Source organism: Neodiprion virginianus, chromosome 6, assembly GCF_021901495.1.
Source record: "Neodiprion virginianus isolate iyNeoVirg1 chromosome 6, iyNeoVirg1.1, whole genome shotgun sequence".
Taxonomy (NCBI): Eukaryota; Metazoa; Arthropoda; class Insecta; order Hymenoptera; family Diprionidae; genus Neodiprion; species Neodiprion virginianus.
In genome coordinates this window covers 3,177,389-3,199,889 of record NC_060882.1, presented here as the reverse complement: position 1 = coordinate 3,199,889, position 22,501 = coordinate 3,177,389, and the positions used below count along the sequence as shown (strand labels likewise).

The window sequence follows — 22,501 nt, the reverse complement described above, 5'->3', positions numbered from 1 at the left end:
AAAAATTTCAAAAAAAACAAAGAAAAAGAAAAAGAGGAAGAAGAAAAAAAGGAGACTCGGTGCCGGGATCGGGAGAAGCTTCTCTCGAGGGTCCGAAGAAGATTTTGGCCGTGATAAAAATACCGGCGGTGGTGCAGGAGGGTAAATTGACTGCTCGTTGGCATCGTGACTGGGTATAGAGGACGATAATTTGGAGTCAAGTTCTCCTCTCAAAGGTTCCGCGGAGCGATATATCAATGCCCTGCTTTCAGAACAATCCGAACTATTCAAGATACACAAAGAAAAATACCAAATTGAATGCCGGGGATAGCAGGCAGCGGCAGCGGCAACTCTCCTCCTCTCCTCCTCCTCTCCTCATCCTCTCCGTCTCGCCTGTACATCTATACCCGCAGGTATGCCTACACCCAACCCTTACGCCGTATTCGTCCTCGCGTTCCTCGGACCCCCAGCTCTTCTTCTGATCTCGGTTGCAGGTACGCACAATCTTGAATGCACGCGTGCGTGTGTACGCCGTTCTGCTTTTTTTTTTGTAATTTTGTTTTTTTTTTTTTTTGTTTTTTTTTTCAATTTATTTACTTTCTTTTTCTATTTCTTTTTGCTCTCTCACACACACACACGCACAATTCTTCTATACTTCTTCGATACTGTTATTATACCTGTACGTACATCCCTTCTTATTCCTGCTCGTGTCTCTCTCGTTGATAATTCCTCGCGAGACGCGCGCGATTCGACGTCGTCGCCTCGATATCCGTGATATTATTACCGATACGAAATTTCCCTTAAAATTTATTTATTCGTGGATGTATATATATATATATATATATATATACGCATCACGAAACTTATCTATAATACTCGAAGATTCTTCAAGAATTATAACGTACATCATCGATTATATTAAATCCAGGAGGCGTAAAAGTTTAAGCTACTCTATTTCGTGCATATTTCTTACAAGAAGAAATAATAATAATAAAAAAAAAAAAAAAAAAACAAATGATTTCCAGTTAGTTAACTATTGTACGACAGGATTTAAATGTTCACATACAAAGACAAACAAAAAAAAAAAAAAAATTACCACAAACACGAAACAAGTTGTTACACACGCGCGACACGCGGTTGTTTATAATTGGATCAGTTTGGTCAAGTATTGCAAGTATTGGCAGCACCAGGGAAGCGGTCGGTATTGGCAGCCGATGAAGAAACTTAATTAGGTAAGTCGGACTGGCCGATGGCCAGCCGTTGATCACCGTTCGTCGATGTAGATCGTCTGCGATCTCGATCATTCATGATACTTTTCACGTATAAATACAACCAAGCGTCGGTACAACGGTCGACAAGGATGAAATGAAAAAAAAAAATCAATTTTTATAACAATTTATCACATCAACACGTGAAAACTTTGTAGTTTTTTATTTTCATTCGCCTTACATCCCTTCTCCCCCGACAAATCGGTTCGTTCACCCCCGCAGACTGTATCGCGTGAAGTAAATAGAGTGAATTAAAAAAAAAAAAAAAGAAAAGAAAAGAAAAAACGAGAAAGACGAACGGAATAAGAAAAGTGAAAGAAAACGGACACACGCATAGCTCCACCGCATCTGTCAGCGAAGATGCGGCCCGAGTTTTAACGAACTGTCGAGAGCAAAGGTACCACGTATACAACTACCAACCAGAGTCGGGATAATCGACCCGAGTTCGTCGACCGGTTTTTTTTATGTTTTTTTTTTTTTTGTTATTTTTTGGTTTCTCTCTTCGGTTTTTGTTTATTTTCCGTGTTCGCCCTCTCAACGAAAATAGTGATTAACCCAGAAACTAAAACGGAAGAAGAAGAAGAAGAAGAGGCAGAACTGCGAGAAGTTGAGCAATCCCAAATCACGATGTGAGATTATTCGCTTCCGATTCCGTACGGAATTTAGATTAACACACGGTAAAATAAATATTGTTAATACATGTATATACAAATCATCTGTGTATGTGTATTGTATATAAGTATTTCTCGGTTAATTTCTCACTGCAAGAAACTTATGTACATAAGAATTTCTCATTCTCTTCCTGTTTACGTTCTCGTTCTTCTTCTTCTTCTTCTTCTTCTTCTTTGTCTATTTCCGATGCATGCTTGCATGAAGTATATATTAGCGTCGTAATTGAAACATCGATGTGAGAAAAAAAGATGAAATCAAACAGCATCTCTTTTTCCTAAACCATTTGCCCTGTATTATGAAACAATAAATAGAATACAAATAATCCTGAACAATACGGTCGTTAGAAACAAATTGTTTGCAAAAAATAATGAGAATTGAAAAAAACAATTCACTTTCGAGAAATTTACTCCCCTCCACACACACACATATTTTACATAGATTGTAAGTTTATGCGGTCGCTGATTACGACTCTGAAAATTCAGTATGGCGAATCCGATCAGCGACCCCAAAAACCTTTTTTTGGCAGAGTGTTTTTCCCCGGATTCGATCGAATTTGAAATTTTTATCCGCCATATCGGATCCATCATCTTAAATTTTCAAAATCTGATTTCAGATTCGTAATCAGCGATAGTATCTTGTTATAAATTTTGACGCGTGACTCAAAGGGTTTAAACCGCTATATTTTCTTGCAACCGTTGCGAAAATTTAACGCTCGCGCGGCGATAAATCGACGTTAAATCCTTGTTTAACTAAAAAAGTATAGCGAACCTCAGAAACTGATTCAGCGTTGCGACAACCAAAAAAGGATCGACGATAACGCAAAATGGTTAGGCGTACCTGGTTTTCCCTAATTCCAACAATATTCGAACAGTCTTTTTCAACGATACCTGTTTTACTTAATTTTTCCAGCTACCGTGACAAATGAAATTTTTCTCAGCGTAGGCGGTACTAAACTACACCGTACCGTACTGTATATGAATAGGGACAAAACGGTGCTCTCCTCTTCCTAAACCGAAGTGTCTTGACAGACTTTATAATAGATGTACGCGAGTATGACCGCAACGGACGTGTATGGGTAACACATGCAGCCTTAACACACGCGTGATACTTATGCCAAGCAAAGTACAGGCGTGCGGCAGGGCTGCCGGCTCTTGGTTTGCCTGTTTCGACTGCCGAAGGAAGAAACGACTCGACGATGAATTATTCATACGAGTACAAACTGTTGGGAGCCCTCTTAGGATCGCCGAGCGAGACGCGGCAACCACGCCCCACGTGTCTGTCGTCTGCTGCAAAAATTGCCATTTCAACGTTCGAGGAAAAAGAACGAGAAAACGTAGCTCGTATCGAGCTTTCTTTCTCTTTCGATTCGCTTCGGTTAGTCGAATCGCAATTGCAACGAAATTACGCGAGAACACCTGTAACGGGTAACAAAGTGTAGCGAACTCTGGAAAATTTGTAAGAAAAAGAAACAAACCGGGAAATTACAAGTATTCGAGAATCGGTTCAGGTTCGATGATATTTCGGAGGATTTTTTTTTTTTGCCGACGCGCAGGTAACCGAAGCACGTGTTTAACTCCCTTGGGACTTACGGACGGGGCCTTGAAGCGAGAGGAATCGAATGCTGAAGAAGTTGACGCGTTTGTGACATCCGGAGAGTTTGAATTTGCCTGAGAGAATTGAGGATGTTGGTTGGCCAAAAATTGATGCTTCTTTTTTAATGATATTATCGGGAGACAGTCGACGTTGACTATTCGACAAATAGTTAGCTTATTATATTCGTAGTCTACGAGGATCTCATAAAAATACTGGAATTGTATAAACAAAAGGCTCGGGTACGTCAGCTTCGTTCGAAATCACTTGAAAATTGTTAAAACTCTGTTAAACTCGTTCGACTTCATTCCGCGACGGCTCGTTTTATTATTCGGAAGACTCAAGTTTTCGACGTACTTTTCTTTTTATCTCGTTTCCATCGTTGAATATTTAAATTTACAAAACTGCACCGATATTGATTTTACGATCAACAAATGGCAATATTGAATTAACCACCGTTGAAAAATAGAAAGAAAAAAAAATCTGTTACTCGGTATCTTACGTTAGTAAGAGATGATCTTTCGAATAAAAATGATCCGTCAAAGAGCGAAGACGAATGATAATTTATGCAAGATTTTTGACAATTGTGATATAATTCGATACAAAGTATCGATAAAATTTTTACTCATTCGATATCAGTATTTTCAATTGTTGTATTTTTGACGAGATCTTCGAAGTCTACCGTTACAATAATTTCATCCGTTTCATTTGTCATTTGGTAAGTTCCAAACGAGTCAAACGATTAAGATTTGCATCCCTTCCTTTTCACCAATTTCCACCAACTCTAAAATCGACACGCTCTCAAACGCAAAACGCGAAGTACGCGATAAAATTTCAACTTCAATTTACCAACCGCGTAGAATTTTTGCAACATCCAACAGCCGAGGATAACCTTTATTGCGATTTAATACCGACTATATCACACACGTAGGCCAATCCATATTACATCCACCCGCAGCTAGCGGTGTTTTCGACTTTACTCGAACGAATGAAGACGCCGCGTTTCGCACGCGATATATTATTCTACATACGTAGACACGCCTCGGGTGTAAAATAAGGCGATGCAACACTGTGTGCAAAACCGGCGCAGAGATTACAGAGCCAGGTATTTTCGGAATCCAATTTATTACCGCTATATTAATGCCGCCGGAGTTGACTCATCCGTGCACGAGGAGGACGGTGGCGAAATTACACGCGTATTATATACCGCGGAGTTCGGTTGTAGGTGTAATTTACATTGGCGGGTACGCAACCACGTATCCATGCATCGACTTACACTCGGCGTACTTTTAACGATCGCCTCGTGCGATTACCGAGAGAAATTACATCCGTCGATTACCTTCAAAGGTTATTATTGCAGCAAGTATGCACGTGTCCGTACGTGTAAGTATCACGTACGCGTCGTACGATCGACCGTTTCATTATCTCGCGCATCACGGCTTGTACCGGATAGTTTGATGGTTTTGTTTCGTTTCTCATCGTCTGCAGTTTTGCTAATATTAAGACGATCCGGAGATCTTGTGAGGCAAAGCTCGATTTCGATACCCGTTGAAACGGATCGACAACGACAGGTGAACGATATTGTACAAATTATTGTAAACGATATCACGTTATGAAAGTCGGAATAAAGCACGTACTATTATTATAGTACAATTAAAGTTTAAATCAAGTGACACGCGATGAGCAAAGTTCGGGTTGGGTTTAGGTGAAAACGTGTTCATCGACACAACGAAGCTCGATACAAGAGACATCGACGATAAATATCGACAAGCCCAGGCATCTCGGTGATACGTGACCGGAGAAAAACGACTCACGTTCCCTCGCGTGAGCTTCGCTCGGGAGTTTTGCTGGGACGATTCGGGGATCCCGAAGGAGGAATCGGGCTGAGGAGGCGCGAGGAAGACGACGAGGTTGGAACGACGATCCCGGATCCTCGGGAAAGCGGCCGACGATTGGCGGCTTTCGGAAGCACGAGTCGCCTTTTCTACCGTCGACGTCGGCGGCGGTAATCGACTCGTCGATGATCGATCCGCCTCGGCGAATTCTCCTCGGATTTCCATCCGCGATTTCGATCCTCCCCGAATTCCGTGCCCTCGAAAAGGATTCGCCGCAGCGAAGCCGAGACGCGCTCTCCGCGGTTCCTCGATTCGAACGCCGATCGGAGGATTTCTCTCTCGCCGATCCAACGGATACCGATTCCACTGGCGGATTCATGTCGCGATCGAGATAGCTTCTGCGTACGTAACCGTCGACGTTTCTTGTCGAGCTTGTCGCGGTACCTTCAGAAAACCCCCCACCGCACAACCGTTCTTATCATCGAAAACTTTTGCGTTAATCGACGGAGCGAATCGCGATCTTACAGCTTTATCTGATCGCTACTTTGATCGAAGATCAGTGCATGTTAATTAACAAAATCACAGTCATCTAGTTGTCTTTTTCGGACTATCTGGTCAGTCGATTAAACATCACGAAATTGGATTCTATGTTTCTCTTTCTTTGCTAATTCCGTAACATTATACCTATACACAGGTGTATCGCATGGTGCGACATAATTTTCATCTCTACGTACAAGCTTCAAGCTCGCGCAAGCGATTACATCTGCGGATAAAAAAGTATCAACGACGAAAAAAAGAAAAAGAAGATCAATTGAAAAAGAAAAACCACAAAATTCCTACAAAATCGTATAATAAAAATTCGAAATCGTTGTCAACTTTGATTCGGTCATTACGAATGTCTAATAAAACCACACGTGCGTTTTAAGCGACTGCAATCACTGCAAGCACGCCTCGCTCGTCGGGATTCGTCGAGATTCTTTCGCGCCTCCGAAGAGGGACGGAAGATGAGATGAGATGAGACGAGACGAGATGAAAAGATCTCCCCCCCCCCTCCCCCCCCCTCTCCCCGTTGTCAAGGGGCGAAGTGGCGGAAGCGGGGGCCTCGAATAAGAAGAAGAAGCGGTGCGTCAGCTCCAACCAGAAATAACGCGGATATACTTAGACAAGGTGGCCCTCCGTCGTCGACGCGAAGCAAATCTCGAGCTGGCAGAAGGAGCGTCAAGCAACACTCGCAACTCGCAGCATCTCGGTTCAGGATTCACGATCGGCTCTATTCGTCGTGCAGAGTCGGCTTCTTGGATATCTACGTATCTATTTACAAGATACCTAAAGCTCGGAGCTGCCGATGCTGCTTCGACTTTGTTATACGTACCACACTACGATTAGTTATAATTTATAATAATATACCGAGGTCAGTTGAGACAGATCCTGCCGGTCGATCTCGGGTATCGATCACGCGACTAATTCGGTACGATCAGTCACGCGCGTTTTCGCGGTATTACCGGAGGTATTATTTAGGTATACAAATGATGAATGTAAATGACGATTGTGACGACGATGATTTTAATTACCCAAAATTGTAACAACGTGCGCGTCTACGAATTGCAAGTCAATTATATTCTACACGTCTGTTATATAATATATATACATATATATGTATAAAACAAACGTGTGAAACGGTGTGCGTACCTAACCGTAACTACACGTGTAATACACACGTACGTGCGATAAGAATGATAAAAAATATTAAATAATGAAACAGTCGGGGAGCCTAGTGGTGTTTTTCATTTTTATTTTCATTTTCATGTCTCGTTCCTTCTTTTCTCTCCTGTATTAATTTACTTTCATTATATTTCCATCCCCCCCCCCCCCCCCCCCCCCTCCAATTTTCAGAAGGTGACAAAGACGAAGAAGACGAAGAAGAAGAAGAAGAATAAGGGTAGTAGCCGGAACGCTTCTGCACATTTGCTGTGCAGCTCAAGGTGAGGAGGGAGAGAAACTTTTACTTTTGCCGCAAATACTATTTTCGTCAACGTCGCGTCGCGTCGCGCGTCGGGTCGGCGACTCGAAAGACGAGGAGAGTTTTCGAGCATCGTTAATTGCGTTCGCTTGAGCCGACCGAAGAGTGAACGTATACGCATGTATGCGTGTAACGCAAAGGGAAATGAAGGGTAGAAAAAATAAAAAATGAAAATATTATAAAGCAAAAAAAAAAAAAAGGAGGAAAAAAAATGGAACGAAACTTGGCGCGGCTTCGACTTAGCTCTTCTTCTTCTTCTTCCTCTTCTTCTTCTTCTTCTTCCGCACTAGCCCAACCGCAAGGAGAGACGATAATGACCGCGGTTAATCTAATCTGGTCGGCGAAGGGCAGGTCTCTGATATCAGTATATCACCCTGGCTACCCGAGAGGCAAACACGCCGGAGATGAGGAGAGAGGAGAGGAGAGGAGAGGAGAGGAGAGAAGAGACACTTTATTGCGTGTGGCGGTGTCCGCTTACCCGTTTCCATCCCCGGCAAACGACTGTAACGAAGACGACGACGACGACGACGACAAATCCCGTTGTCCAAAAGTGGAGAGGGAGAAACGAACGGAGACGAATATTCCTCTCTTTCTCCATGGGATGTATAATAAACGTACATGCGAGGCAAATGTAGAGGAAGCGACTTTTTCACACCGTTTTAACAAATTTCCTTTTCCTTCTTTCCATCTCGGCAGAAACTGCAACTTGATTGCAAAATTGCGTGCAAGTGCGGTGAAAAAATACGATGAGAGTAGACCGGAAAAAAAAAAAAAAAAATTAAAAAACGGAATGAAAAAAAAAAAATAATCGACACCGACGGTTAAACCGGGTACTGCAAGATTGAGAAAGAAACTATCCCCCGCCGAAGGCGAAAGGGAGGGTGGCGGGGGAGCAAATTATCCAAGCATGAATACATCTGGTCTAAAATATCGATAGAGAACGAGGTGAGTAAATAATATTGATAATATTTCTGAGGGAGGCGAACTGCGGGGCATTAGACACGTATGCGTATATGTATATGTATAGCTGATCGTGAGTTCAGGAGTAAGTAAGTAAGTATATACCTAGTGCGCGTCGAGTCTCGAGACCCCGAGGCGGGTAATGAGTAACAACCACCTGATTAGCCGGAGGCAAGTTCTGCGTCTAATCGAGGCTCCCCCTGCGGCAGTAGGAGCGAAGGAGAAAAATAAGAAGAGGAGAAAGAAGAAGAGGAAGGTGGAGGAGGAGGAGGAGGAGGAGAAGAAACGGGTTTACAGTTATATCGTTGCGAGGTGAAGGTGTGGTTTTATTTCATGCAGTCGGTGCCAGCGGCGTGCGTTATGCACGGACATGTGTGAGTAAATGGGGCATGTCGTGCCAAATCGACCCTTGACCTGCTACGATTTGACTTCGATACTTTTCGAATCGATTTGAATTAGCCAAGGTTTTTCAAAATTATCATGTTTATCGACGGGATTGGAAAATCTGAAAAATTAGGTGTCGCAGTATCAAAATTATCAATAATAATCGACGGAGGGTTGATAAAAGTATACCGATTTTTATTTTTTTTTTTCATCGTCTTCGATAAGAAGAATGTCAGTTCATTCCGGCTCAAGGATCAGTAGCTTTCGACGTTGTGGAATCGTGATTTTTTACAATCATTTCAGATTTTTAAATTGTGCCGATTGATATGGTCGTTTTCTAAAAAGTTATAGCCAATGGGAAGAGTTTTGAAAAAATCTGTGACCCGGCGAGTCGAAACAATCGTATTACAAATCGATAGGCAAATCGGAAAGGTCGAGGGTCAGACCGAGATCGATTTGGCACGGAACGCCCGATATGTATGCGAACTGCCGCAGCGTTCAAATGTCGCGGAATCCGTTCTGCTCGACGCGGTTTTCATATATTTTTAATACATTTATGCAAGAGAATTTACAGAGAAGGGTGAGAATACGCAGCGGATTTTCAAAATTAAACTTCGGAGTATCGAAAAATCGAGATGCGGAAAAGTCAAAGTTTATTTTAAAAAAATCCTGAGAATATCGCCTTTTTTATGTTCCAACTTTCTATACATTGACGAGGGTGGAAGGGAAAGTGTATAAAAAAAAAAATAAAAAATACAGACTTCCGAGTTTTCTGACAATTCGACCCTGTGACTCTTCCATTTTCCAATCTTTCCACAACTTCTCTCCCATATCCAGCTAAACCGATATACGTATGTCCTAAAATCCATCCGGCAGCGCGACAAATCAAAACGTCGATTATTCGCTTGTCGAGTGAAATAGGGGGCAAAGCTTTTGCCGTTTCGCGGGTGACGTATAAATATTTAGGCCGTTATCCCATGTATTCAAATAACATCACACATATATATATATGTATACATGACGCTGTGTCCGAATGTGTTTTTACGCTTCTTTTATTCATTTTATTTCATCTTCTTTGCTCCGCTTTTATTCCCCTCGCTTTCTTCTTTCGAATACATAAAATATATATGATATGTGTAATATATATGCGTGCGTGTGTGAGTGTGTGTAAGGTAATATCGCATTAAATTTTGTAAGAAAAGATCCGCGCCCTGTCCGTCCCTACGGATAAAGGATAAAGGACGAATAGGAGGAACCCTACTCCGATTTTCAACTCGCACCATCATCGCCGCGTGTATTTGACTGCTGCTCTTTATAGCTGCTCGCCGAGATTTTCCTTTTGAAATTGAAAACGTAATTTCTACTATTCTTCAATCCGATATCTGTAGATATAAGTGAGAAAGATTTAGGAGAAAAATGGAAAAATGTCTGGCAAAATTTTTACCAAAAAATGAGGAGGCGATGTAAAAATTTGCATACCTCGCAAAATCACTGTAATATTGTATGTATGTATACAAATACGGAATATAGATAAGGAGAAAGAGAGACGGGGAAAGAGCGAGTGCTTGTCACGTTTTCTTTCATTTTTCATTTCTTGCTCGTGAAATTAATGGACTACTGAAAATAGAGGGCTTTTCTCTCCAGAGAGATTTGGACACCACCAGGTATAACAAAATCCTCGCAAATAAACATACCGCATGTGATGTCATGTAACGTGTTATAACACGGTGTTCGCCAAATTAAATTTTACATGGACTGTACGATACTTTTTACAAGTGCTAGCTTTTATTTTCATTTTACTACGAATTTCTTTCAATCAATATTTATGATTGGATAATCGCATCCTTTTCGAATATGTAATACATCGATCGTGATGTTAACAAACTAAATACAGATTGACTCGACAATGAAAATACTTTCTCCTAACTAAATTTCGTTCAACCATATTGGCCACAAATTTTTTAAAAAAAATTCCATCGCAATTCCCAGATTTTCCGGAACCCATTTCCTAATTTTCCCGAACATTTTCCCAGTTCTAGTAAGTTACCAGAACTTAAATAGTTCAGCTTGTCAACTCTATATTCGGTCCAAATTCAATCCGAATCGCAAAAGAATGTTGTGTAAAAAAAAATCAGTTCAAGCCAATTTATTTTAATTCGATCGTTACAGAATCGGAAGCAGCACCACCACCAGGGCAGTAAAACAAGGGGTGAGGGGGGCGATCGTCGATCTTGGGTGCCAAGTTACCGATTTCCGCCTGTACCAGGCCTGCAAAGTGACGTAAATATCTGCGGGTTGTTCGGTTGAAGAGAAAATCGAAACGGGAAGCTCGTCTCGTGACCGACGTTGATCCGCTGGCTTATCGACAGTTATCGCAATCCGATATCGCGGATATCGATGCTGCGGGATGCGGTAATTACAACGCCGCGTGTTTTTCACGATCGCGCACCACGATTATATGTGTATATATATATACATATATTTATATTTATTTATTTTCCTCTCGTATTCTGCCTTCAATTCCTCCTTCAACGTAGATATACAATATATACGGAGTTGTAGCAGACCTTGAACTCGTGAGAAGATACGTGAGATTGTTGAAAGGATTCGATCAAATGTACCAAAAAGAGAAAACCAATCTCGGTATTGGTGAGAAAATAAAACGCGACGTATAGAAAGATCGGGAAATTGCATGGCAATGTACGTTCGATGAACGAAATATGTACACTGGTTTTAACATCGCAGATCAAAATATCCCATCCTGATTGTACAATGAAGCAAAATCGTTATTCGCAGCTTATTACACCGCGTACGATTACCAGCAACAACTGAGCACGAAGACAAATTATTCATTGTATCACGACGAAGCTCGATACAAGAGACATCGACGATAAATATCGACAAGCCCAGGCATCTCGGTGATACGTGATCGGAGAAAAGCGACTCTCGTTCCTTCGCGTGAGCTTTGCTCGGGAGTTTTGCTGGGACGATTCGGGGATCCCGAAGGAGGAATCGGGCTGAGGAGGCGCGAGGAAGACGACGAGGTTGGAACGACGATCCCGGATCCTCGGGAAAGCGGCCGACGATTGGCGGCTTTCGGAAGCACGAGTCGCCTTTTCTACCGTCGACGTCGGCGGCGGTAATCGACTCGTCGATGATCGATCCGCCTCGGCGAATTCTCCTCGGATTTCCATCCGCGATTTCGATCCTCCCCGAATTCCGTGCCCTCGAAAAGGATTCGCCGCAGCGAAGCCGAGACGCGCTCTCCGCGGTTCCGCGATTCGAACGCCGATCGGAGGATTTCTCTCTCGCCGATCCAACGGATACCGAATCCACTAGCGGATTCATGTCGCGATCGAGATAGCTTCTGCGTACGCAACCGTCGATGTCTCTTATCGGGTTTGTTTTACCCTCAAACTCAGCGTTTTCACCCATCTGCCGCAGCTACGTACATACAATTTATTCGAAACGTCCCGCTGATTGAAACAAATCATGATTTTGTTTAGTTAATTATCGCTACTGTTGTTCGACTCTTTCTTTTAAATAATATTTCGTTCGACTTTACGAAAATCTGAATCGAGTTTCCTTGCTACAACCAACGTGCACATAGTTGTTACGAACCTGTACCTTGAACTAACAAAATTTGAAAGCGCTCTTCGAGTGCATAATAATAGTTCGTTTTGTGCAATAGCTTAATCGCAATTACAACCCTAGCCTTGTAAATGATTTCAAACTATACTCCACGACTAATTGAAACGTCGTTTTGCAAGCAATCGAACAAAGAAACAAAAAACAAAAAACCATCAAGAAAGCAGTGAGAAAAAGAAAAGTGAGAAATACCGTGAATGTGCGAATTTTAACCAGCGCAATAATTGGTCTACAATCAATGGACCGTTCAAGTCTTATAAAAACGGAAACAGATATTTAATCGTCACTGCGGCATCGACTCGAGAGTTTTCACGATTCGTAACGATCCAAACTTGCAAAAATTAAGAAACACAAAAAAAAAAAAAAAGGAAAAGAAGAAATTCCCTCAATTTGTGTACATATTTCTGTATTCCTTTAAGAATTGCAGTGAAACGGAAATATATTTACATATCTATTATACACAGCGAAGAATCGATTAACTAGTACAGTATTGAAGTTAGTCACGTTATCGCAACGTTCCATTCCGAGGAAAAACCGTTACTCCGAAATTTAGTATTCACGTTTCGAAATCTTAGTACCTTAAAAGTCATTGAAAAAATTACGAAAACAGTATTCTTTTCTCTCAAATATTTCCTTACGATAAAACTACTAACTTCAACCTCGTTGCCTACGGTGGAGGAGGATGAGGAACGATCTACGTTAAAACCACACACGAAAAATGAGAAATGAAGAAATGAATAAATTTACCGTCGGAATGCGATGTCAAAAATATACCTTCGGGACATCGTCGAATATTAAAAATTTCTCTTACAGAAACGAAATATCAAAGAATGTTGAATTTTTTTACATGTAACACGACGTGCGTTAACATAACACAACGTTAAATCTAAACACTTTAACGCAATGTCTAAAAATCGAATTCCAGCCCTACAAAAAACCCCTAAACAACAATGGCGATAATAATAATAACAACAACAACAATACCAATCGTAAGGTAAGCCTCCCCTCCCTTCGCGCCGACTTCACGCAGCGTGTCTGTGTGTGCTTAGGTATATCTAACGCGTATTTATGTGCCTATCTGCTACTGCAGACTGCCGAGACTTTTCTAAAACTATGGCCATAGGAGAGGGTCGTGTGCGGTTGCGAGTTTTTTTTATTTTATTTTGGGGGGGGGGGGGGGGTTGGTCCGTCAAGGAAAGGGGGAGTCTCGTCGAGATTAGGGGACCACGAGCACCTGGCTGACGATGAACAACCCCTCGAGCCTCGTGCATGGGCCGCCATGCCCCCGCGTCTGTCTGCATACCAGCCACGTTTTACCGTCACGCGATCTTTCTCAACGGCAGCAACACCGCCTATTACGTGTGTGTTTAGCAGCCCCGCGGAGAGCCCCGAAGGCCCCGACGCCGCCTTTTACAAACCAACTGCAGTAATTCCCCGATTGAACTAAAATAATACACGACGCTACGTTTGCGTATAACGCGTATTACACGTATTGTATAATAACGGGTCCACGATGCGTCGTATCTATAATTGCGTCACAATCGCATACGATTACCGTAGCAGCTCGATGAATGTACGGATCGTTGAAAATCATCCGCACGTTTCTTACTTTTTTTCTTAATCAAAGGTAAGAAAAAAAAGAAAAAAAGAAAGAGAAAAAGAAAAGAAAATAAGGGTAATAAGACGAGGGAAGAAATCAGCAGCCGAAGATGTCGACGATGAATGCATGTCGATACGAAGCGTAGAATATATTTATTCTTAAGGAAACTCTGCAGCACTTATATATATATGTATATTGCCGAAAATCTAGAGGTATGGAAAGTATGTAGATATTTACGGAAGATTTAAAATAAATTCAGTCCAAGTTATTGTTGGATAAGTAATACAGTTTTGATAGTGATAAAAGGTTGCATTATAATGCACGGTATGTATGCAATGATGCAACGATGTTTTCATTGCGTTACGCGTTATACTTTATATGTGTACGCGTGAGAAGCCGGCAACATTATTGTCACGATGATGTGAAGCGACAAGAAGCCGTTGTCTCGTTATATAGTCAACAATATTCTGTTTGTTATCGCGTTATATCACAACGATTATTATTATAATACGTACAATTCGCGAGGAATGACAAATGACGGCGAAACTTTACAACAGTCGTGTCACACAGAGAGACAGAGAGAGAGAGAGAGAGAGAGAGAGAAATAGACGGAGAGGGAGAGAGGGAGGAAAGAGAGAGAGAGATATAGAAATGCGACCGTGCAAGCAGCGGAATCAGAAGCAGGCGGGCGATCCTGAAAACGACTTTGGCAAACCGTAGCGGGGAAAACCGCTACGCGTACGTTTCAAGAAGTACATGTAAGAATACACCTACACGTTTATATCTAGTGTGCGTGTGTAGCTATGATTCAACATTCGAGAGAGACGGTAGAAGCGTGTGCAGGTCTATACTTCGACGATAACGACGAGCGGAGTGTAGTAAAAAAAAAAAAAGAAAAAAAGGGCGGTAATTTTAGTTTGCACGACGATTTGGCACCGTCTGCGGCAAAGTGAAAAAAAGAATAACAAGAAGAACAGGAACAAGAAGAAGATGATGATGACGATGACGATGAAGAAGAAGACGAGGCAAAGGTGGTGGTGAAGAGAGCGAGCGGACAAAGAACAAGAGTAAAAGGAAAGCAAAGAGGAAGAGGAAAACATGATAAAATAAAATAAAAGCAAAGAAGAGTCGAAGAAAAAAAAAAAAGGGTAACTGAATCTAAGAAAAAAAGAAACTAAGGGTGGGACGGGGGGAACACGACTAGGAAACACGACCGAGCTACAAATATACATCTTTGTGCTGCTGTGCCGCGGCTGCAACAGAAACGACGGCGACGAAAGCAGCTAGAGAACTCGATTCGCCCGATTCACTCCAACACCTTCTTACAACGCTGCACTCATGCATGCATAGACGGAATGAAAGATGCACCGAGGCTAATAAATGTAATATAACTTTAGGCATATATCGGTCAATGCGAGCTAACGATAAGTGTACCAGTTATTGACCTTTTTTTCGTTCTATCCGTTTCATTCTTGGTTCTAAGATTGCCAAAAACTAATTGCTAGTGTCTAACTCTCTGGCAATTGTTCTTAATCATCGAGATATTCTAAATTCGTACCGATGATTTATAATTTTGGATAATAAAAGGGTCAATTATTGGGTATAAACGCGTCGGTAACTGTTTGATGAAAATTTTCTGCACTCGCTTGTGTTACACACTTTGCAACTAATGTTGCAAACTATGTTGCGTGTATGTATAAGGTAAAGCTATACATAACAATGTAGAAATTTCGGTCGATGATTATCGCGAAATGTGAAGAGAAAGAAGAAAGTTACGCGGACGAGGCTAAAAGGAGAGCGATAAGCCGTGCAAATATCATCGCGCGTTATCTTCACAGGCGCCAATGTAATACCGGGTTAACGAAGGTACCCAAGAACATAACGTTTTCGTTCGGAAGACGCGAGTCATCGCAAAACCCGCCGGACTTTTCGTCGCCTCTCTAATTACACTCGCACGCATGTATGTAATATCCTATACTTAAAGACAACAGGTCCTAAGTTGTGCATCGAGTAACGCGGGGTTCAAGAATCGGGAATCGGGCAAGTACTGTAATTAGCAGTGCGTTAATGAGCCGCGTGTGCGTCGTCGGGTTATCGATGAGTTTCGTTGAGAGAAACGTGACCCGTTTTGTCCGGGTAACGCTTTCAATTTTGCCCTCGCAGGTAGCAAGTGGGAAGAAAAACTGACGGACGTTGCACGACGAGTTGTACTGTTCGAAAATTCAAGGAGAGGGGCGTTATGAAAAAAGATGAGAACGGCAGACTACCGAATGAGAGATTTCCGAATGACTTTTGGTCAATGAGACGTGAAATTCCCTTTTTGCATACGAAGATGGACACTTTTTTTAGGGCTCGTTTCAACCTAACTTCACTATAAACTCACTTTCTTCAAGCTAATTAGGGAAAATTAGACATCAGATGTCGCCGTCGTTAAAGTTAAAATAGCACGATTTTTTTCTGTCGGTGCAATTTTGCTCAAACTCGATTACCAAATGTATATCAATAATCACTCCGATTTTAACAAACTAAGGGATGATTACGATTAACCGTTCTTTCTCAACGCGAAAGTAGAAAGAAACATCAATCTGAGAGTATCAACTGTTTTTAGTACTCGTTGATATTTTTCACAAATTTTACACGGTGCTCAAAATCAATTTATAAACTCTCAAAATTCCGCCAAAAATAAATATTTTTCGTCACTTATACCCTTTTCACACTAACCCCCCCAAATTACCTCACGGATAGTAATTTACAACATTTTAAAGAACCGTACACTAGTGAAAAATAAAATAGAAAACTTCCAAGACACATCTCCCCGAATTCTCTGGCATTTCTCGGTTATTCCAGACGCATAAAAGTTCCCTGAAAATTCCCGGTTTTCCACATTTCCCCGACAGCTGGACACTCTGGTTTGTTAATTACATCCGCCGTCGATGAGAACCTTACGACGATTCTCGTTGCCGTTTATATCGTCGATATCCTCGACATGGTTGCCCGCCGACGGCCGGCGTCGCGACGCCAGACGTCACGTTGTCGGATTTGTCACCGGTTTACACGGTTCCGCGTCAAGATTATTACCTCGGATAATCAGTGTCACGTAATTATTTAAAAATTTCAATTTTCGACTGAATTATACACCGCATACGCCACACCGCAATCACAGAGATATAGTAGCGTTTTCTTATACGTACATCGCGCAAGTTACGTAAAATTTGCGTCTCGTTCGTCGTCGTTGTTGTAAGTATGTATATCGTCGCTGGAAATTGGCCAGAAAATAGAAACGAAAGGTGTGCTTAAATTTAGAAGACCGAGAAATAAAACGTCACGTTCATAGATGAATCAAAACTCGCGGACGATCCTTTTGTCAATTTCACCCCCGTCCTCCTTCCCTCTCTCGCGAGTTTAAACTACTTTTCCCATCTTATCTTGCCGTCGCTGTTACTACACGGAATTGCAAATTTATCGCGATCGTTTTTCCCCGCGAGTCGCGGCTTATCTAAATCGTATATATCTCGTTAGCTAATCGCGACGGATCTTAGCTATCCTCAAACGTCAGTTTGACAAACGATCAAACTCGCTTTCAAATCCGACTATTTACCGTTTCAAATATTCCCAATATCGGCACATGGAGCACGAAAAAACGTTCCGTCGGTTACTCTCACTACATTATATCCATCGACAAGCCAATCTTGCGAGCCTAATTATTTCCGTTGAAATTTTATTTTTCTCAAATAACGTTATTGCGTGTGTTTTTCTCAACTCTATTTGTCACATTTCACGTTACAGAAGCGACGAGAACACATTCGTCGTTCGATACCCGTCTGATTTGCTCTGCATATTACATATATTCTGTCAAACGAAGGTTGGAAGAAAAAAATAGTATGATCAACTCACTCCAAAAATAATGCACAGCGTCCATCCAACGGCTTGAGTGGAAGAAGAAGCAGAAGAAGAGGAAGAAGAAGAGCAACAACAAATTCCTTGATTCTACACAAATGGCAATGAATATTCCCTTTGGTTTTCTCGTTTCAATTATTTACCGCAAATTTATAACGCGTGGGAACATGATCCAAAATGTATTGTTATTATTATTATTATTGTTGCTGTTGCCGTTGTTGTCGTTATTATTTATAGTTTAATTAACAAGTGTAACACTCTCACAACGTCACTATAAGTCGCAGTAATCGTCCAAACGAAAGCAACCGATCCAACGGATAAACAAGCGGACACATTGGAAGACGGTGAACGGAAGTGAAAAGAAAGAAAGAAAAAATGAATAAATAAATAAATAACGAAAAAATCACTGGCGTACTTTTCCCGCGTGCACAAATAACAGCAGTAATAACATTATCGACAGCAGAGGCACGTCAGATTTTCGCATGTCAAGGTGCAATGTTGATGTTTTGTTTCTGTCGTCTCTGTTGTTGTTTTTCTTTTGTTTTTCAGCGTGTGATTGACGAATAAAAATTACAGGGAACGAAAGAAACGAATCCTCTATAAACGAAAGAAAAAAAAACTTGAATTTCAATTATTGTATGCACTTGCCTCTTATGTAGCAGAGGGACATGATATTCGCACTGTTTTCCCGCGGGTAATCCGTCGCAGCTGGCAGTTACACAGTATTTTCAAACACACGCCGTTTCTCGGTGACAACACTGCGGATCAATAATTCACCATCACAATTCACGTTTTAAATTTTCATCGTATTTTTTGCAATTTTTATTTTTTATTTTTTTTTTTTTTTTTGTTTTGTTTCCTTTTTACGCGGTATACAAGATTTTATGCAGGGTAATCGAAAAGGATTGCGAAGCAACGTATATTTAGGCTGTATTAAACTGTATCGAATTTTCTTGTCGTTGTTTTTGTCACCTGTGTGTACGGTTTACGTGTATGGTGTTTTTCTCGTACATTTGTTTTCGTTTGTAGGGCTTTATCCTCGTTATTATTCAGTCGTCGATGGTGTATTGTTTGGTACCGAGTCGATAACGAAGATCGTCGGTCGACGCGGTATTTGTTGTTGTTGTTGTTGTTGTTGTTGTCTGATAAAGGATTAAAGGCAGGTTTCGTGTGCTTGGTTAGCTCTCGCGGTTCGCAGCGGTTCGCAACACACTCTCTCTCTCGGAGGCACGACGACGGGCTAAACCGTAAGCCAGTCAGAGTCGCCGGAAGTCGGTGGTGGCAAACATGACAAGTATGTAAAGTATTGGAGGAATCGTGATCACATTACTGGCATTCTGGCGGTGATTTTTACTGAAATAAACGTTATAACATCACGTTTATCGGCTCTAGGTCAAAGGGTACTTACCAGGGGGCCGGTTGACGCTCGCCGCGGGCACTTTTCTAGAAATTAGGACGGTATTTCGTCCGTAAATATGAAGAGTTACTCTGTTTTTGGTATGCCAAGAATGGCACAAAGAATCCAGACAACGCACACGCCTAGTGCGCAGCCAGTCTGCGCATACGCTGACACCAAGCGCTCATAGGAGAAACCAGAAAACGATCCGCACCGAGCTTTCCTCCCGCCGCCGCGCGCATCCCGAGTTTTGCCGAACTTTCCCGAACCCGCTCAGCCGAGAAAGCACGCACCTTACGAGGGGGGCGGGCGGCCTCGCGTCCGATTCAAACAAGGCACTTGTTGATTTTCCGACAAAAAGATTTTACATCTTTCAAACAACCCTACGCGCCTTTTCTCCCTACTCTCCTCGTTATTCCCGCTCTTCTTCTCAACCGGCACGATGCTTCGCCGTTCGTCAACGATCGACGAAACCCCCGCGATTGCAATATTTCGTACACCTCTGTACCTCTGCCTTCGCCGAAATTATCCCTTCGCGACACACGTATGTACATATATATATATATATATGCATATATATGCATATATAATATATGTACATATAACGTAGATACCTCGCTGTCCGCTCTCTACGCACACGCCGGCACGCCGAGTTTTTACGCGCGCAACGCGACCGCACCTCCTCCTCCTCCTCCTCCACGCCGGTAACCACCACCACCACACCACCACCACCACCACCACCACCACCGATATCAACTGCACTGGTGTTAATGCACTTGCTTTTGTTTTCCGACGTAGCTGGAGTTCCTGCCCCTCCCACTAGAAACTCCTCCTCGACTCATCGCCGCGCCGCCGGATGCGTTTCTTACACGAAAAGTGCCCTCGGAGGTGTGCCTCGCCGATTTTCTTCCTTCCGTCACGCGTTGTTGATAAAACGAAGAATCGCTGAACAAGGGTTGAAGGAAGAACCCGTCCCAAGAAATTTATTATCGTCCGTTGACAGGCAATATCGTGCGATCGGTTTCGTCCGAAGCCTCAACCACGTCGCCGAGGAATCGTAAGGATTCGTTTCTCACCCTCGAACAGGGTAAATAAAATTAACGCGAGCAAAAATACCTGTCTCATGTTATTTGGATGCGTTGCAACGCGTCGCGGAACGAAAGAAAACCGGCGAGTTAGTAAACGACACGGGTGTTGTACTCGATCGTTGCTTCGTCCGCGAACGGTGTGAAACTACTGATTCTGCGACGCCTAATTCGCCCGGTCTATAATCCGTAAGTCGTCGTGTTTGTCGAGCGTATTTACGTTACCGATCCCCCTGAGCCTCTCTGCATTCGATTAACCGTCAAACGACCCCCTTTGTTTACAGTAAACATTTGTAAATATTACCGTCCTCGGTTTACCTCCGTAAATCTTGTCCGATTCTTGAAGTTCCTCTCGTCACGAGGACTGGCTGGATCGTTGCCGCGGTGTAAAAAATTCGTATCGAATCAACCGAAGCGAGATATGGTTCGAGTCTAGTTTCCGGTCGGATGCGGATGGAGAGTAAAAAGTTTACGTTTAGGTATAAATCTCGGGCCCTTATTTTTGCCAACTTTTTAAATCGACTGCAACCTGACTCTGTGCTCGACGAGCCGGGATCATCGAGTTTATTGCCGACAGTAACGACTAACGTGCAGAAATATTCGCTTCAGCGAGTTGGTACTGAGAATTTTCAGGTTCATCGACACCCGAGACTTATTCACCTCCCGGGACACCTGCTACGAATGTGAGACGAAAAGTGCTAAATTGCACATTGCCCGTTACGATGCATGCAGGTATACCAACCGTGTGTGTATCTCCGTACTGTACAAATGTATAATATATTCGCTGACGTCGAGTTGTCTTCTATTATATCCTAAGACTATTGAATATTGACCTCGACGCGCTTTAATTTTAATGTACACAATGTCACCCAGCCAACAATTGAAAGGCTGACCGTATTTCCGGGTATTTTATTTCCTATCGCTGCACTTATAGAACAAAAGACCGTTTTATTGTGAAAGTGTTAAATCACCTGCAATTCGTATCGCATTTTTACAACTCGCGCTGCTGCGGCACGTAGCTATGTTTTAAAGTTCGTCGCTGATATTTCACGTTGCAGAAATCAACGTTCGTTCGTCATTCTTCTTCTTTCTTTTATCACGCTGTGACGATTGAACACGCGTGTGTTTGAATCGATGTAAAATTCAGTAAGCTTACATTTTTGTCTATTAATTTGACCCAAAAATCCTGATACAAATAATTATACCATGTCGGGGAGAAAGGGAGAATTCGGTTTGATTTTTTCCTGACACAACGCGGTGGTTTCGAAAGGCATCATTACGCCAAATCCCAGCAGTTTCGTCGCAGTCTACGAATTGCGGAATAAAGAAATCTTTGCCGATCACACCGCGCCGCTCGGCTTTCGTTAACACACAATTATCATCGTTTGAAATAGATTGCAAATTTCGGTGTATAAAAAGAATTTAACTTCTAAATCCTTATAGTTAAGAGATCTGTCAAGGATCGCGGTTTTCACTAGAGTGTAAAGTTATAACTCAAATCGATATGAAAATTCAGAGTCATTGAGTATTCAAAGAACGTCGCGATTAAATTCAAGCAGTATTTAGACTCGCAGTAAAAAATTGATTAAAAATATAATAAAGTAAATAATGTTAGGAAAGACAAATATATTAATAGGTACATATACATGTAGTCAAATATAAATGTAATAACGGCTACATGACCCGCAGGCACATACGTATCTTTATCACGTACGTTTGAAATATTACAAATAAACTAAAATCGTGGTCGCGAAATCCTGTAAAATAATTTCCACCAAAAAGTTCTTCTCGAACTATCATTACTTACGATCCGGTTTATACGCGTTAAGAAAATGAGATTAATCCAGGGTACAAGTCTTGGCTGATTGCACAAGAAACGGATCTCCGAACTGTATTAATTAAATTCAGCAGACCCGGACAACGTAACGTGGAAACGGAATCCATGGCGATCCATTTATATATGAAAAAAAAAAAAATAATATTCCAGGCGGCATTATACACGGTACAGATACGCGGTACCCCATGGGGAGAAGTCACCCCATTCAATCGACCCCCAAATGCACGCAGGGCAATTCGTGAAACCTGAGTGGCGATGGCGAATCCGTGACACGTTGACAATGGGGGCTTATGGGTATGGCAATGGTGCGTCGCACGCGAAGCTGGATAT

General features: G+C 42.1%; 1 protein-coding gene across 8 annotated transcripts in view; it reads right to left on the bottom strand.

The window, feature by feature from the left end:
• Nucleotides 1–19,769, bottom strand: part of LOC124308267 (protein scalloped) — a 103,085-nt gene extending 83,316 nt beyond the window's left edge. For 2 of the 8 annotated variants that reach the window (XM_046770861.1, XM_046770859.1), the window contains exon 1: nt 17,851–19,093. Coding sequence is in view for 2 of the 8 variants with exons in the window: in XM_046770859.1 (XP_046626815.1) it covers nt 17,851–17,875 (25 nt within the window). In the remaining 6 variants the exon portion in view is untranslated. Of the gene's footprint in view, nt 1–17,850; nt 19,094–19,261 lie in introns of those variants that run through there. The other 6 variants (XM_046770853.1, XM_046770860.1, XM_046770854.1 and 3 more) reach the window with 5 other exon arrangements.
• Nucleotides 19,770–22,501: the final 2,732 nt, after the last annotated feature.